This window comes from Hyposmocoma kahamanoa, unplaced genomic scaffold, assembly GCF_003589595.1.
Source record: "Hyposmocoma kahamanoa isolate Upper Pololo Valley unplaced genomic scaffold, ASM358959v1 92, whole genome shotgun sequence".
Taxonomy (NCBI): Eukaryota; Metazoa; Arthropoda; class Insecta; order Lepidoptera; family Cosmopterigidae; genus Hyposmocoma; species Hyposmocoma kahamanoa.
In genome coordinates, this window is record NW_020654748.1 from 10236019 (window position 1) to 10255030 (window position 19012).

Sequence of the window (19012 nt, forward strand, 5' to 3'; positions counted from 1 at the left end):
CACCATGCACAGTATGTTCGCTTCAACATCTCAAAGTAACGATGACGGCTTGCGGGCATCTTACAATATCTCATTACTTATAGCAAAATCTGGAAAACCGCTCACTATCGGAGAACAATTAATTTTACCCGCTGTTGAAGAGGTTTTAAAAACTGTTTTGCACAAATCTCCATTTGACGTACTAAAAAGAATTCCATTAAGTAACAATACTGTTCAAAGACGCATTGATGAAATGAGCTCTGATATCGAAAGTTTTTTGTGCGATCATCTGCAAAAAACTCATTTTTCTATACAACTGGTCGAGTCAACGTTACCCGGTAATGAAGCATGGCATATGTCCGATTTATTATGGAGGAAGAAATTCACGAAGAATTGCTATTTGCCAGAACTTTAGAGACTGACACTAAAGGCGAATCAATATTTAATGTTCTGAGTAATTTTTTTACGGAAAAATCGATTTCATTTACAAACATTATTTCAGTGGCAACAGACGGAGCTCCTGCAATGGTCGGGCGATATCGTGGGTTTATAAGTCATCTCAAAAGAATTATACCAGGACTTACAGCTATTCATTGCGTAATCCACCGACAACATCTTGTGGCAAAACAGTTAAGTGACAGGTTGAACCGATCTCTTCATTTTGTAATAAAAGCTGTCAACAAAATCAGAAGCAATGCATTGAATACGCGTTTATTTGCTCAATTGTGCGATGAAAATGATGAAGACTTCCAACGACTGCTCTTACATACTGAACTACGCTGGTTGTCGAAAGGCGCATGCTTAACGAGATTTTACTCTGTTTTCGATTCCGTATTAGAGTTCCTAGAAAGTAGAGATCCAGATTTAAAAGAAAACTTGATCAAATTCAAAGCAGACATTGCGCATTTGACATGTTTGTTTAAAAAATTTAATGATATCAACTTGCAGTTACAAGGGGACAGCCTGAATTTAATAAAAACAAAGGGGATAATTTCGGCTTTTCTTGGGAAATTGAAATTTATGAAGCAAAACATTAGTCGGCGCGAATTCTCTCAATTTCCAAACTTGTCGCAGGTAGAATGTATTGATGAGGATATCCATACCTACAGTCAACATTTAAGTGCCCTGCATGATGACTTTAAAACCAGGTTTGAAGATATGCTGACGATGGATATACCACCATGGATCATAAATCCATTTGAATTTGATGAAACGGAAGTGGCCAATGTTGTATTACAAGAGGAGCTGCTCGAGATAAGCACCAATGAGGAGCTGAAGGTGAAATTTAGAAAAGGCTACCAAACATTTTGGCTGCAAGCAGAAATACCCGAAAAATATCCTGGACTGTGGGAAATCGCAAAGAAATTTTTAATAGCTTTTCCCTCGTCATACCTTGTCGAAAGGAGTTTTAGTGCCGTTACAAACCTCTTAACAAAAAAAAGGAGCAAATTAAACATCACAGAGCGGGGGGATTTGCGATTATTGCTCACAAAAATAAAGCCAAACATTGATCGTTTGCTGACACTTCGTCAAATACATCCTTCCCATTAATTAAAATTATAACCTGAACCTATATTACCTTATTATTTTTTTCTTGTAATTCTATTCTTTTAATAAATAAAATGTTATAAAATGTACCATTTTTCGTTTTTATTTTACCTATCGGAATATAGGGACAGAACTCAAAAACGACACAATTTTTATTTTTTGGCGACTTTAAGAATGTGGTAGAAATGTAGCAGCAGGGGGTCCACCGACACCAGTAAAATTTTGAAAGTGGTCCACGAGAAAAATAAGTTTGGGAACTACTGATCTAAACCTTCATATTAGGTACATATGACAAATAACAGTGTTATCTCAAAAATTGTTCTCATTATTCTCAAAAATAACGCAATTTTTGAGATAAAATATAATATAATGCACTTTATGAGATAATACTATTAGTTGTCATGTGCCTTATAACGACAGTTGAAAACTCGTGCAGTTCCGTAGATAAAGTGGTCAAAATCCCCCAAAAAAATTCGCATCTGTAAGTGTAAATGGAGGTATGTGACACTTCTTAAAAAAGCATGTTGATTAGGTGTGTATATCCAGTAATCCAGTAATTTAATTTTTTTTTATTTTAACGCACACACTCGACATAGCCCCGCACTAGGGAAACCCTGTGTCGCGGGTGCCATGGACACACACATAGACAACCACAAATTACACCCAAACTCACGAGAGAAATAATTGTAGGCCATACAGCTATTTCTCCCGGCCCGGGAATCGAACCTGGGACCTCTGCGTGGCAGTCCGGCAAGGTAACCGTTCGGCCACGGAGGCAGTTATTATATATTACCTATAATCTGTTCTAAAAAGCATGCATTGTTAACAGAAAGCTGCACTGGTGTTGTTCTACCAGTGGTGAAAGGCAAAGGTAGAAAGAAGAGAGCGGCTGAACCCGACAATGCAGCTTTGAAAGATTTCAAGGTGGAATACTCAAAGTCCAGCAGGGCCATTTGCAGGCACTGTGAAATTAAGATTTGTAAGGTAACTTTATAATACTAAATATTCGTATCCTGTATTAAATATCAGATGTACATAATTACGAGATACGATGATACGCAAACGCATCTAGCATGAAGCACAACATTGAGATGTAAAAAACTTTTTTTTTTTAAATTAAAATATGGGCAAATACATTTCAAGACCAAAATCACTACATTTATATTAACCAGTATGTAACCTCCCAAATTTTAAACTAATAACATTTACAAATATTACCAATAATTAAACATTATATTGTATGTAAAGAATCAAAACGGTTAGCACCAGTTAATTACGAAGACTACATCCAGAACATGCATAAAAACTAAAGCTTTGAAAAGTAATATTATTAGTAAATAAAAGTTACATAATAATGTTGTGTCTTGTGTCCCAATTAAGATCGCGGTTTATTAGCGATTATCATTCCGCGCAAGTATCTGATGAACTGGTCTGGGGCCTTACCATGAAAATTAGAGTTCAGTATAATAGGTTTGTAATGATAAAAAAGCGGGATGGTGATATACACTTCATGTAGCGCTGTATCACAACGAATCATTTTAGGTCCTAAACTGAATCGTAATAAGAGTTTATGGTAAGGCCCCTGTTATTTTCTACAACTAAATTAATTTTTTATCCTTATCATTTAGGACGACGTGAGAATCTGCAAGATAATGTTTGACACTGAAGTTGGAATGAAGTATGGTGGTCAGCCTTATTGGTACCATGTGCAATGTTTTGCTGCTGAGAGAGACTCATTAGGCTACTTTGCTGGAGGAGATAGCCTCCCTGGTTTCAAGCAGCTCAAGAAAGATGACCAAAATATTGTGAAGAGTGAGTTACCGTAAGTTAATAGAATGGTTACATCATTTATGTTTTACAAATGCTCTCAAAAAGGTTGACATGTAAATAATAATGGGTAATTTTCATGTATATTAACAACATCGTTTTTAATTTCAGACCAAAGGCTTCAGATGAAGTGCCAGTGAAAAAAGTTAAGCCTGAACCAAAAGACGCGGATGAAATAAAGAAAGAAAAAGAACTGGAGAAGAAATTAGTGAAGCAAGACAAATTGTATCACAAGTACAGAGCTGCACTGAAGGAGTACAGCAGATCTGATCTTCAGAAGTTGATGGAGGCTAATGCGCAAGAAGTAGTTTTTTCACCTGATGAGGTATGTAAGTTATTAAATCCTTCACATGTCGCGGACTGTTTTCATACTTGCCTTTATTTGCAATCAGTCTCTACACCATAAACAGACTTAATGACCCGACTAGTGCTAATGTTTTAATGTGGTTTGGAATAATGTGGTTTCCTTGTTGTTTTACTGACCTCATGACCAGTGCAGTCTTAATGCGGCTCAAGCTACCCAGATGCTTATCATCTGTTTCTGTATTCGAACGATTTTCATTCCTAGTGAAATTAAAAACATTGTTGCATTAAGTGATATTACGTTGAATTTGTATTCTTACGCCATAATGTCTGGGTCCAATAATAATTTATTACTTATTACAATATACTATAATACATTACTTATTAATAGTATTATTTAAACCATTTATTTCCATTGTACAGGCTAATAATAGATATTTAAACTAAATTTTAGGTCCGATTCTTGCCTGTATGGCGAAATCTGACATTTTTTTTAAATTCTATTTGTATTATATGTATAATTTAGTATGAGCTTTTCGGTGAAAGAAAACATTGTGATGAAACCTGCACGTCGAAGAAGGTTCACAATCGTCTGTAAACGAGTGAAGTCCCTAACCCGCATTAGTCGGCGTGCTGGGCCATGACCTAACCCCTCGCATATGAGGAGACCCGTGCCCAGTAGTGAGACGTATAAAAGGGTTGATGATGATTACAATTTAAACATACATTGCTTTTGTTAATCATTTAAAATTTTTAGTGCGTTGATCGCGTTGCCGACATGATGGCGTTCGGAGCATTGGAGCCCTGTCCGGAATGCAAAGGCCAGCTGATATTAGATACTTTTAACTACAAGTGCACAGGTAATTTTGTTACTTTTATACTGGTATTTTATAGGGTGTAATAAGAAGACCGATTGAACAAGCACACTTACATGGTGAACCAATCTTTTTTAGTGAATTAAAAGGCTGATTCCACAGAATAATACTATTGTAATAATACAAAAAAAATAGCATTATGAAAATTTAGAGTCTAGCGCAGTTTTTAAAATTACCCAAGAACTATGGAATCACATTTTTAGATTTTTAATTTTCAGTTGAAAATTCTAGTTTGACTCACTCGGTCGCGAATTCCCACTTTTAAAATTTTCGTAGCTTTAATTGATGTTACGAAGTTGATTATTTTATGCGTGAAAGTACAATTCATACAAATTGAGTTACAAAACAAATCCCCAAAAAATTTTAACAAACTGAAAAAAAAAATTCTTTTAGAGCTGAACTGGTTGTAAATTTCCAAAAATCCATTGAAAATATCATAACTCGAAAACTACGAAAAATCACGCAACATACATGGGATGATACGGATACCCCTCAGTGTGAGGAACCTAGATTTTACTTTTGAACGTCGCTTCTCCGTCAACCCTGTTAGATATAAGCTTGCTATGATTACGTCTGTTGCGTGAAGAGGGACCCGCGCAAGTTGTCTAGCATAAAATGTAAAATGGGCAATGTCCATCCAAGTTTATCCTTGCGCAAGAGCCCGAATGTTATGTGCAGTAGTTGCGAATTAAGCGTGTTTATTGGTAAATGAGGCAGTCATTGATTGTCAGGTAACATGAACGAGTGGACTAAATGTCGATTCACAACTAGAGAGCCGAAGAGAAAGTCTATGAAGGTGCCTGAAAACTTTAAATCGAGCGATGCATTTAAGAAGTTTAGGCCAAAAACTGACACCAGGCTGTTCGAGTGCGCGCCGCCGCCTGTCGCTACTATTGTTAAGAAAGCGGAACCACAGTAAGTATTTCGTTAGTGCACTCATCACATACTCAGAATTACTTCAATAGTTTTATGTAATGTGCGAGAGAGAACTTTCGACCAATCATTTTGCCCAGGTGTGCGGGCAGGGAATTGTCGCTCCCGAATGTCAATTAATCAAGTTAATATGCAAAACTACAGTATTTTGAAAAGTAGGATCTAAAAAAAGAAAAATAACGCTGACCATTATGGTATTGAAAAGATTAATTTTATTATTCATCTTTTTTAGAGAAAGGAAAAATATACCAATTCCACCTCTAAAAAATTTACAATTTTGCGTACTTAATAACAAAGATGAAGTGAAGAAACGCATACTACGACTGGGTGGTCTAGTACTGAACAAGGCCAATATAACTGATACCACTGCTGCAGTCATTGCAACTCCAAAAGATGTGGAGAAAATGTCACAAGGATCTCAAAACACATTAGTATACGACTTAATCACTGAAAAAGACATAGAGGTATGTAACCATTATATAATAATAGCTAAGTAGTAATGCTCACATTACTGCATAGCGGCAGAAATATGTAGCTAAGGTGGCAGGGACAAACTCGTTCACAAAAAACTACTGCTAACCAGTGACCATGACTGCTATTAAAATCGCGTACATTTGTTTGTTCAAACAAGGGAACGTTTCGAGCTCTTTACAGGTTGCCAGGTCACGGCTGATTCGATCTGGAAAAATATTGTATAATGTCCAGTGTTGCAATCGCGAAAACCTAAGAAGTCGATATTTAATGAGAAATGTTCATGTAAATGCAGTGCAGGTTGGACACTCCAAACGTTTTCTAAGGACCTTCTTTCACGTGCAGGTCTCGGCGCTACGTTTTCCTTCACCGTCAGGGAGAGGCGTTGCTACTATATAAACATTATACATTAATAAACGCTACTTAGAAATTAAAGTCATAGCTTCATGACTCGAAGAAACCCTTTGCCACTAGGCTGCCTACGCTCTGTTTATATTACGACTAAAGTGTAGTTATCCACCTAACTGAAGATAATGTTCTACCAAATAGGCAAAGCGTTATTACTCATAGAAGTGAAATTTTTGTGTAACAAATGGTTCGTTGTGTTTTCATTTAATTCCCTTGTTTTTGCAGGTTGTAGAGGAATCATTTCTGGATTTAATAGACCCTGTCAATGGTACAATAGCTCAAACATTGCAACTTATCAAAGAAAATAATATCGCGCCTTGGGGATCCGACGTGAGTTGTTTTATGACAAATATGCACCTGCAACCAAATTATTTTTCTTTTAAATTATTTTTGTGTAATTAGTAGATTCAGGCGTTACTTTGCAGATGTCATATTAATAAAATTGGAAGTAAATTAATTTGCTACTCCACGAATCCAGTGAAGTTTAAATCATGCAAAATAGCTGTGCTCTTATTGAATATTTTTTCATGCAGTTAATTTTCCCACCCTCCCTCCGCATGAGATTAATCAAATAAGTAACACAAGCACAACTACAGTCACAGACCCTACCACCAAAAATATACCCAACACGTGTTTCGCCTCTCCACGAGGCATCCTCAGGAAACGTGAGTGTATATTCAAGAATTGTTACATTTTCTAAATAATTGCTACCTTTAATATATTCTGAGAAATTTAAAAAAATAATTGACCAGCCATTCTGATATCAGGATGGCTGGTCGCCATTTTGTTCCGCATGAAGGGGGTAGATTTTCCAGAAGTATGTATTAGCAATAATTGCTACCTATTTGCTACTTTCACGAATTAAAGGTATACGCTTCTTAACTACATTAGTTAAAAAATATATAAGCGATTGAAAATTTCCTGATATCAGAATCACTGGTCAATTGTTTTTTTAAATTTCTTGGAATATATCAAAGGTAGCAATACTTTAATATACACTCAGTGCCAGACGCCACAGGCGACCAGCCATCCTGACGGTCACGAACAAACAATTTCTAAGAAGAAACACTTCTGGGTTCGCGGAGTAGCAAATTAATTTACTTCCATTTTTATTAAATTATTTATGTTTTTTGTAGCCAGCTACTCGTGTACCGCAAGATATTATTGATGGAAAGTCAATTCCTAAGTCCGGTAGTCTTTACGTAAAGTCGAAATCTACATCAACTAAGTTGAAAATTAAAGGTAAATGGTTCTTTTTTTTACAACCTGTGACGCAGCATCTCTTGGATCAATGCTTTACAAAACAGCTCTATACATATATGCAGCCAGTGTTAGTGTGAATTCCTTTAATTTAGTATGTCTGGCACGTATTATTGTTATTTTGGTTAACTATTTTAGACTCTTCCTCTCCCCTGACCTAAACCATAATGTATCTTATTATTTGTTATTTTGTAATCAACCTAAATGTGATTTCACCCGTGCTAAATCGCTGTATGTAAGGAAGGTTAACTACGTTATATTGCTATGTAACATTGTTTCTTAACTTATTGTAATGCGACAGCTAAAATAACCCATAAAATATTATCCAGGTGGCTCCGCGGTCGACACTGACTCCGGGTTAGAAGACGTAGCACACGTATACATTGATAAATTCGGCAACAAGTACTCCGTAGTGCTCTCCTTAACTGACGTTGTTTCGCAAAAGAATTCTTACTACAAACTTCAAATTCTGGAGGCCGATAACTTCAAGAAGTAAGATATACACTACTGTAATTTTATTACTTAAACAACGAATCACAACTAAACAAATGTAGAAAATGATATTTTCTATATTGACTCGGGTCTGGGTGGGTGTGTGTGGTGCTTTACTTACTTACTTTGGAATCAAAGCAACGTGTATAATGTTTCATAATACATATATTTTTTTATATAGAGAAACCCAGATAACCTGTTACAAATTGGAAGATACTATTTAAAAATATCTATAACTAAATATAATATCATATATCAAAAAAATATTTTGCAATTGTATTAATTTTTAAGATATCAATAACTTCATGTCGTTTGTTGGTTTTGTGGTCTTGCATTATTTTTCCAACCTACGGAAGCTCCTCAAGTTCATGCTTATAAGCATATCCATTGCAAAAAAAATATATTGCAAATATTTTTTTGTCATTTAAGAGAGTAATCTATTTTTACTTGCTTTTAGATATTGGCTCTTCCGCTCTTGGGGAAGAATTGGAACTTCAATCGGCGGCACTAAATTAGAAGACTGCAACAATCTCGACAAAGCCAAGATAAGGTTTGAAGACCTTTACATGGAGAAGACACAAAATTCATGGCATAACCGTGCAAACTTCGTCAAGGTACACTGCAAAAATCAAGACAATCTTTATTGAAATTGTTCCATACTTTTTTGGTTTGAATTCTGATTTGCGAGGTCGCTCTTGGCCAAGGTTTGTGAAAGTTTCCAGAATTTGCAGCTCAGTAATTACGGTTCAAATGGTGTAACGAGTTTAATTCTAAATTTTAATCTACTTGAAACGAACCCAACTGCAGTTTCGGTTGAAATTGATTGTGCTGGGGATGTTTCGGGTAGTGCCTCTCGGAATTACTCTGAATTTTTAGTACAGAGAATTATTTTGTCTGTGACCATATAATTGGTGGGATTAGAGAAACATTTTTTTTTATCTCGACACAGATGCCAAACGCGTACTACCCAGTAGAAATGGATTACGGCGACGACACCGACGGGTCGTCTTTGCAGTTGGATGAGAAGTGCGACCTGCCCATTCCCGTTCAAAAACTTATCTTGAACATTTTTGACATCAACCTCATGAAAAAGACCCTGCTTGAGTTTGAGGTAACCCAGTGGCAATACTGAACAACAGTTTGACTTGTCATATATTCACTTTTATTGACATAATATTTATTTACTGTTTTAAAAATGTTAAAACAACAATGGTTCATAGAATGTCTTAATTGTTTAAGATTTTAATAACACGCGGTACTGCACATTAACTTATATGATAATGACATAACACCTTGTCATAGTGAAATTATTTCAGTTGGACACAGAAAAGATGCCGCTGGGTAAGCTCTCCAAAAAACAGATCAAAAGTGCATACAAAGTTCTGTCTGAATTACTGGGATACATCGAGAAGGGAAATGCTAATGAAAACAACATCATCGATGCTACTAATAGGTATATAGTATTATCACGGAGTAAATAGTATAGTAATTATTTACTCCGTTATTATTGATTTTCTTTAAAAAAACATCGCCATTGCAAGTATATCGCCATACGTAATTATGTTACAGATTTTTCACTATGATACCCCACGACTTCGGCACAAATAACGCTCCACTATTGAACAACGTTGAAACCGTTAAGGAGAAGATTGCGATGCTCGATAATCTCCTAGAAATTGAGATAGCTTATAACTTGTTGAATTCAGGTAAGCCAAAATTTTAGACGCTGCATTTGCTATTTCTACTTTATCCGTGCACACTAAAATACATTCGTGAAGTACACGTACGTACGTACGACTCTGCAATAAAATGGAGGATATCTGTTCGTATTATATATAACCCGTGTGTCGATTACTTATTCAGCTAAATTGTAAGTGTTAAAACGGTGATTAGTAAACAGGCACATTTAATATTTTGTATATTAATTTCAACGCTCTATATCGGGTAAATTTGATATACTATAGTTATTTAAGCTTCGAACAATATCTTATATCTCTTATACATTTAAGATTATGATAACAAGAGCACATCGCCAATAAACGCGCACTACCTAAGGCTGAAGGCGGAGATTGCACCTCTGCCTCGCGAAAGCCCCGAGTTCCAAATGATTGCCGAATACACCGAAAACACACATGCCGCCACGCACTCCCACTACAAGCTAGAAATTGAACAGGTATATTTAAAAAAATTATGTCACTCACACTGTAAACGAATAGCCAATAATAACTAAATGAACCTATAAAACAATTTTCAGCTCTCAAAAGGTAACTAACTATAGATAATGTTTCGAAGGCATTAGCTTCATCTCAAGCTTACGCTACATCTCTATTGTGTGAACAATAAAGTCATTATTAATAACTTTAGTAAGTTACAATTAGGTAACAATAGCTAAATTTCTTAATCTCCACGTATTATATACCCGGTACTGCTTCGTGTGAATGTCACATGACATCATAGCAACTAGCATTTTGTTCCAAAGAAAATGTCTTCTAACCAACATTTTTCAGGTTTTCAAGGTAATTCGTGAAGGCGAGAACAAGCGGTATAAACCATTCCGTAAGCTGCACAACCGTCGCTTGCTCTGGCACGGCTCCCGCGTTACCAACTTCGCCGGGATCCTGTCACAAGGTAGTTTCGACTTTTGACGCAAATTATAATCGATTTGCAAATAGACACATCCATTGATGATTCAAAAGAGACAACGTTCTTGATATAATATTACACATAACATGTATTTTCACATATACACATTCGCGTACTCATCATCATGTGTAATGTGGTGTAATAATTCGTTATCAGGTCTTCGCATAGCGCCGCCAGAAGCACCAGCGACAGGCTACATGTTCGGCAAAGGCGTGTACTTCGCCGATATGGTGTCCAAGTCGGCCAACTACTGCTGCACCAACAGAAACAACCCTATCGGAATCATGTTGCTGTGTGAAGTAGCACTTGGGGAAATGTAAATATCTGAAAATGCTTCGTCCTGTAGAGTACTTACAAAATATTACAGTTGCGCAAGTCTTCTTACAGGCACAAACACATTGGTTTTGCTCACCCACCTTCACGTGGTTATAATGTTTCAGGGTTAAAATCCAGGGAAAGACCGTCGACTATTGTAAATCATAATAGATTGCCCCCAAATGCCCAACAATATTTGGCAAGATATATTTTATGTTTCGTAATTCATAATTTGTTTGTACCATCTTGCTATAAGATGATGAATTCATAATTGCGTATTACTTTGAAACAGGAAGAAATGCACTAACGCAGAGATGATTACGAAGCTCCCTAGCGGGTTGCACTCGACGTGGGGCATGGGTCGCACGGAGCCCGATCCAACAGCATCGCGCACTCTCGACGATGGCGTTATCGTCCCGCTCGGCAAACCCGTCGACAAGGACATTAACACGGGGCTGCTTTATAACGAGTATCCTTTTATAATAATACCAAATAATATCTTAGGTTTTGCGTGAGGAGAAATTAATAATACTCGTGCGCCCCGAGAGACTTTTAATCTTCTCACCGACAGCGCTACTCAAAGCACGGGATGACACGAAAAGAAGATCTTCACTGTAACCAAAGATTTCTCTACTTATATTATTACATTTTTTTATAACATTTGTTACTGCTGCACTAAGTCGGTAACGATAATATATGTATAAATGGACGCAATCAATGATCTCATTGAGGGCTATATTAGGTCCCCTTACTCATTTCTGTCGTTATATTTAACATTATTCTTGACGATTATTACTAAATCGGTAAAAAAAGAAAGTTAATGATTTTCTTATATAATTGACTTTATTACATTATATAATTATGTTGGTGCTAAAGTTCATTTGGACATCACACAGTCATTACGTTTATAACAATTTCGTTTTATATATGTGGGTATATATTTAAGTTGAAAAAGAGAAATTTTAAAATACAAGGCAAATTCGATAACTTAATAAAATTTTACAGATTAATATTATAATGGCTAAACAGCCACTACATTTAAACAAGTCATTGTGTAGTTCGCCAATGGTAATTATTTGGCCATATAATTTTTGTTGAACCCAAAACCACCAAAAGCACACAAGCACAGAACGAACAACCACTACAAATCCGATATATTTCCCAACGGAGCCTTTCGGCGGTTTGGGGTCACAATGAGAAATGACCACAATTAAAAAGGACCACTTCTCCACAACGGCAACGTGTGATTTTTAAGACAAAATTGACAGTTTGGGTTCATGCTAAGCATACTGGTTGACACAGAACAATCAAAATTAATCCTATATTGTATTTTTGGAAAAGGTCCGAAGGTGACCCAATTTCACCTATGGTGGTATTTCGCGCGCACGTCCACAAGTTAGGACCTAGCGTTAAGTATATTCTGTTCTTTTGCTGTTTATAAACCTGCACTTAGAACTATAAAGACAATAATTTCCTCAGCATCCTCACAGATTTATCGTATACGACGTGGCACAAATCAACATCAAGTACCTCCTGCAGATGAAATTCAACTACAACTATTAAAAAGGCCTCTAAATCGCTTCGTACAAATTGTCATAACACATTTATTGCCTTGCATTTTAGATATTAAGTGTATTTAGATATTAAACACACTTTAGCGTGCGCTTTCAATTGTAAAATCTTGTTAGTAAAGTTATTCGTAATTTAGTCTTTAAAATTGTAAACTGTGACATTAATAATGTTTGCTTGAAAGCAAAATAATACGGGTGATACTGCGACGAAAAGTCTTTAAATTTAGTTCAGTAAAACATTACTATGTACTAAATGAGACCAATGTTTATTATTTGTTGTTGTGACTCCAAGTTGATCCAAAAAATGGTTATAGATATTCTATTATAGCAGCTATCATCCCAACGGGAGACGATGTTAATTTCTGTGTTATTATTCCGCCAAATCTTTTTATAATTCTTGGCAATTTTTAAATATTTTCAATCTTATCCATGTTTTTAGTTGTAGTTCACTCACTGTTAAGTTTTATGGTGAACAAACTTGTTTCAATTATTTCTCAAGGTGAAGAGCGTTTGCGATGGAACTTGTTAAATTTTAAGATCAAGTCATAGCGATAGAGTGGTGTTGCTGGTTTATGATCGCTGTTGTTTTATTTGTATTACTAATTAATGCACCGTGTTTGATTATTAAATAATGAAAATAAAAATATTTTGCAATTTAATAACTTGTCTCGACTTAATTAAAGATTAGATCCTCTCCGATTAGATTAGAACCTCAAGATTAGATCTGATGTTATTGGATTGTACCTAAAAAAGTTGTCATTTAGCCAATTCAAAAGTTATATTGGAATATAATGTGTGCCGCGCTGCAACGTTATGTATGGAGTCACTCTATTTGGTTTAATATACTATGATTTTACTGTCCACTTCTTCACGCGCGTCTCTGGTGTGACCGTCAGGATGGCTGGTCGCCTGTGGTGTCTGGCACCGAGTGTATATTCAAGAATTGCTACCTATTTGCTACCTTTTCTAAATAATTGCTACCTGTGATATATTCTCAGAAATTAAAAAAAAATTGATCAGCCATTCTGACGTCAGGATGGCTGTTCTTCTTGGTTCTTTATTGCCATAATATAAAGGACAGGCGTTTAACAATTAGTACGAGTCGAACTAGTCTGGTGAGGCTGCTGATGTATAAAACCAAGAGGATAGGTAACCATCATAACGCAATATGTGTGTCATTTGTCATAAGTGGATCAAATTGTTTTAGTTTATTTTATCTGAGGATTCAAAGGTTTTGCTATTGCTAATATCCAGTTTAATATTTATGTTTCTGGTTTAAGTAGTGTTTGGTGACAATGAAAAGAGGGAGGAAGTTTGTTGTGCCACTCGATGAGCAAAAAAATGCATTACTGCAAAAAGTCTTTTTCCAGTAAATTTGATTTACCGCCGCCTAACGATCCACTGTTTAGTGAAATTAGTACCCTTTTATGACATAAAATTTCCACACAGGCACTATATCTTTCTGTAAAGAAAAATTTCGACTTCTTCAGTGGCCCTGATAATGCTGCTGTTCGTTATGAAGATCAAATCAAAATTCTGTCTAATGATAATCAATCAAAAAAGGAATACAAGGACGAAGTAGCAATCAGTAAAACAGTAGGTAATTTATAATGTTATTGTTGATACCCATCTGTGGGAACGAATGCAACCGTTAAGTAAACGTATAAAGTTAAATCATGGAGTTGAGACTGTATTTAGAATGAAACATCGCTTGCCTAAGCATCAGTGTGCCCATCTTTTGCGCGAAAAGATTTGGGAGGTTCACCCATTGCACACAGTTGGATATTTAAACAGTATTCTATTTCTACGAAGTTTCTACGAATAATAAAATAACGTGCAATGGAATTTGCAAAAAATGTGAGGCTATCACAAAAATTATAATTAACTGGCCTTCGAATAAAATAACCCCGTGTAAGTGCACTGTAACAAACTACGATAAAGATTTTGTTCATACTTTTGCTAAAAAATTAAAACTATACAATTTTTTAACAAATATATAATTACAACAAAATTATTTGTTAATATTGCGTTATGATGGTTACCTACCCTCTCGGCTTTATATACATTAGCAATCTCACCAGACTAGTTCGCTTCGAAGTAATTGTTGAACGCCTGCCCTTTATATTATGGCAATAAAGCACTAAAAACTTATGTTTTTTTAGTTTAGTCAGGCACTTTTTCGCAAAATTTTCAATCGGTTATATGTTTTTAATTAATGTAGATATGAAGCGTATACCTTTAATTCGTGAAGGTAGCAATTATTGGTAATACATACTTCTGGAAAATCTGCTCCCTTCGTGCTGAACAAAGAGGCGACCAGCCATCCTGTCGTCAGAATGGCTGGTCAAAATTTTTTTTAAATTTCTAAGAATATATCATAGGTAGCAATTATTTAGAAAAGGTAGCAATTCTTGAATATATACATCCTGACTGTCACGTCTCTGGTGGACCCGGACTTGGGTGTGGACTCGCCAGGTCTGTGGTTAGCTGTAAGGATGAACACGTTCGTCTGCTCCGAAAGCATGTGACGGGAGCGTTTATCCCGCCCGCAGCTAGCACGTCTTAGCAGCAGTCTAGACGAAGGCCTAAGGCGAGAGACGCGCGGTGCTTGTGGTTTGCCCTTAAGTTTGAAGATAATATGTCCGGACATTGTTGCAGGACACTGCGACCGGCATTTCAGACACTAGCTCGAAGAGCTTAAAGGATGAGCTAAATATCCTTGTTAAGGTCCCTCCAGTTGCGTAGGTTTCTGGGAACTGGAGAGACGTTTCGGCGTCGGGAGGTGAGCGTGCCTACAGCTCCGCCATCAAAGAGGAGATTTGTTAGTGGACTTTAGAGTCAACGGCTTAGCTGTGGCAACCGTAGTTGCGCAATGCGTAACGGGAAGTGTATGTGCCAACAGCTCCGGTACTTATCTGGACAATAGGAGGCGGCTGTACTTGTACCCAGAGTAGCTCACCCGGCACGGCTAAAGGCACTAGCCTTTTGAGAACCAGATGAAGTCTGTGCAAACGGGCTGATCTGGGGACAGGACCTGACTGAGAAGGTCTCTGTGCAAGCTTGTTTGCACAGGTTATAGTCCATTCCCGTATAACCAAGAGGTTGATATAGGGAGGGTCACTATAAACAAAAATGATGTAGAAAGATATGTGACTGTCCACACTGGAATCTACTCACCCGATGGATAGGCGAGATTACGGGCTCCCCGGTAAGTCCAAGGTACGGTGGGCATCTGGGCTAAGTCCTCCGCCAGTTATATGGCCCTCACGGGCGTCTCTGACTAACCCGGACATGGCTATGGACTCGCTAGGGTTTTGTGGTTAACTGTATGTATGTATGTGTATAATGGACACATTTGTCTGCCCGGTAAGGCGAGGAAACGCGCGGGGCACGTGGGTAGGCCCTTTAAGTTTGAAGCTATGTCCGGATATTATCACAGGACGCTGCACACTAGCCCGGAGAGTAGAGGTTGAGCTAGATATCCTCCAGCCGTGTAGGTGTAGGCGTTCGGCTTCGGGAGGTAAGTGTGCCGACAGCTCCGCCACCAAAGTGGAGATTTGATAGTGGAGAGAGTCGATGGCTGAGCGGTGGCAACCGTAAGGCTCAAATTACATTGCGGCGGAATAGAATGGAATGGAAGCGTCAATTTCCGAGCAGCACGAGGTGTCCGTCAGGATGGCTGGACCAAACGAGATATACAAACCAAACTGTGCCCATTATTTACTACCTATTTGCTACTATTTAGCACCTTTATTGACATATTTTCTAGAATTTTAATAAAATAAAGTGACCAGCCATTCTGACGTCAGGTTGGCTGACCACTTTACGTTTTTCATGGTTCTATTGTAAGTCAATAGTTCTAGCAGTATATAATTTACTTTTTTTATATAACTATTTACTACCAAATTTCTACCTAAACATACTTTTTTTACTATTACAAGAAGCTTCTATAAATAGTTATTTAACCTTTGCAAAAGTTATCTACTAAAAAGACAGTTTATTTTCTCCGTGTAATTGCTATAATACTTATTCAGGCGCTTAGAATATGCCAATAAAGGTTTCTGGATTATCTTTGCAATCAATATTTTATAACAATTATAATAATAATAATAACAACGTACACACTCAACATAGCCCCGCACTAGGGAAACCCTGTGCCGCGGGTGCCATGGATACACACATAGACAACCATAAATTACACCCAAACTCAAGAGAGAAATAAATGTAGACCATAGAAATATTTCTCCCAGGCCGGGAATCGAACCTGGGATCTCTGCGTGGCAGTCCACCTTGGATTTAATAGACAAGCATGCTAAGGGTCGTATTCCAGAACTCTACTCAATGCTCAAGTCAGTATTTGAGCAGATTTGAGTATGATTTCAAGCACTGGAAATACGACCCTAATGGCAAGGATTTGAGAATGATTTTCAGTGCTCACTGCAATACTCAAGTCCTGACTTGAGTATTGAGTAGAGGGGGCCAATCGCGCTAATTGTCAACGGTAAAACCAAAACCTTAAACCTCGCCAATGTGACACGTTGCGTACATTTTGTATCGCGCTAACTGTCAAAACAAAAACCAAAGCTAATCAAAAAGGAAACGTTAGACGTGTGTCACGTTACGCACATTTGGTATCGCACTAATTGTCATAGGTAAAACCAAAACCTAAAACGTTGCCAATTGGTATCGCGCTAAATATTTTAACGTTTTAACCACTTATGTATCCTTGGGGAAATGGATTTACCTTTGACAGGTTAACGTTTCTGTGGCAGTTAACGGAGAGTAACTTTTCACTACGTTTTTTGTATATTAAAAATGTTCCACGGTTACTTAAATGTTTCGGAAAGTGTTTCTGAGGTGGATGTGGCCTAAGAACGGGCTTTAAGTAAAAGAAAAGCATAGAAAGACGATCACATTTAACATGTCTGAGGAGAAATTCCGCAAACGATATACCGTTTGTCCACAGAATTCATTTCAGGATTGGTGGAAGAACTATGCCTACATATTCCCGTTAAAGGTCTGTTGCTTTGGATGTGGAGACAAAGGTAAGGGTTAAGTGGAATTCGATAGTTCTCAGTTTTGCATAATAACCAAATTTCTATACTGTGTAAATCATTATTAATTTTGTTACAGATTTTAATAGCTTGTATTGTTTTTGACTACTGCGTCGTACCAGACCCCCATTGGCAACAGTGCTTATCACCCTTTCCCAAGCCAGTGTCAGTAAGGCACAAGCGGTAGCTGTTTAAAATAAACCAGTTATTATGAATATGCAGCTTTCCTAAAAGGCATGCCGAAAGGGATGGTATTAAAAGGCGGTGAGAAAATAAGCTTTACAATGTACATCATCTTTCTTAGTTTTTGTCTTATTTTCTGTTATTATTATCAAATAAAAATGACAGATATAGTTAAAATATGTATAGTTGTATAAAAAGATATTAAAAGGTTACAATTATCTCTTTTAACACTTGACTTTATACAACATATCGTCCCCTTACAGTGAAGCCTCACATATGCATTATCACAGTTTGTTTTTACTGATTTTTGTTGAATAAAAATTAATAATGTAATAATATAGTATCTAAAAGAGGTATAATTTAAGTAATTAAAATGCTAACTACACACATTATTGCATTTACTATACTTTACACCATATTTTTATCTTCATCCTGAAAAATTACATAGAAATCCCATATGAGGTATTCATTCTAAAATGACAATGTATACCTATTGTAATTGTTTATTACCTTAATATCTAAATTGATGTATACTTTTAAGAGGTTGAAATAAAAAAGTGTATTGTATTTTTAGTTTATTTATTGCCTCAATCTACCCCAAATCATCCTTCATTTCCAGAGCGATCTTGCTTTTTATTCTTCAAAGAAGTCTGAAACAAAAATATGTATATAGTAAAATTGGAGACCTAAATTTAAGACTGAGCCACCCAATGATGAAGGGTGGTGAAGCTCTATACTCCTGTGTGGGGTCTTGCTTTCTGATAAAGAGCAATACCTCTCATGAGAGTAGTGACAGATAAAGCAGGATGGGTAGTTATTTAGATACAGTATGAAGCCAACATAAACACCAGGATGTTTATGGGCCTTTTCAAAATAGATTTAAAAAAATGTTTATATCACTGTGGAAATATAAAGGTGACAAAAGTCTACAGATTAGACCTTCGTTGCTCACGCTCTTTCAGATTTCCACAATTGAACATATCATCAGCAGGAATTAAGAAAACATGTTGAAAACAAAGCTGTCATTCTTGTTAAATATTCTATCAAAAAGGTTAACTGCGGACACCAACTCGGTAATTGCTTTGCAAATGGCAGCTATGGATTGGGCATGCAGATCATCTGCTTTGGCAGAAATAATAGCTGCCTCAGC

General features: G+C 36.7%; 1 protein-coding gene across 1 annotated transcript in view; it reads left to right on the forward strand.

Annotated features, from left to right (window-relative positions):
• The window catches only part of LOC113236682 (poly [ADP-ribose] polymerase), a 24608-nt gene extending 11395 nt beyond the window's left edge, over positions 1–13213 (forward strand). The window contains exons 2-20 of the mRNA XM_026472842.1: positions 1054–1257; positions 2341–2511; positions 3156–3349; positions 3466–3679; positions 4415–4517; positions 5264–5447; positions 5698–5929; positions 6570–6674; positions 7481–7586; positions 7934–8096; positions 8554–8710; positions 9046–9207; positions 9413–9549; positions 9666–9802; positions 10106–10269; positions 10604–10724; positions 10896–11055; positions 11347–11523; positions 12545–13213. Coding sequence (XP_026328627.1) covers positions 1054–1257; positions 2341–2511; positions 3156–3349; positions 3466–3679; positions 4415–4517; positions 5264–5447; positions 5698–5929; positions 6570–6674; positions 7481–7586; positions 7934–8096; positions 8554–8710; positions 9046–9207; positions 9413–9549; positions 9666–9802; positions 10106–10269; positions 10604–10724; positions 10896–11055; positions 11347–11523; positions 12545–12617 — 2964 coding nt within the window. The 3' untranslated portion in view covers positions 12618–13213. The remainder of the gene's footprint in view (positions 1–1053; positions 1258–2340; positions 2512–3155; positions 3350–3465; positions 3680–4414; positions 4518–5263; positions 5448–5697; positions 5930–6569; positions 6675–7480; positions 7587–7933; positions 8097–8553; positions 8711–9045; positions 9208–9412; positions 9550–9665; positions 9803–10105; positions 10270–10603; positions 10725–10895; positions 11056–11346; positions 11524–12544) is intronic.
• Positions 13214–19012: the final 5799 nt, after the last annotated feature.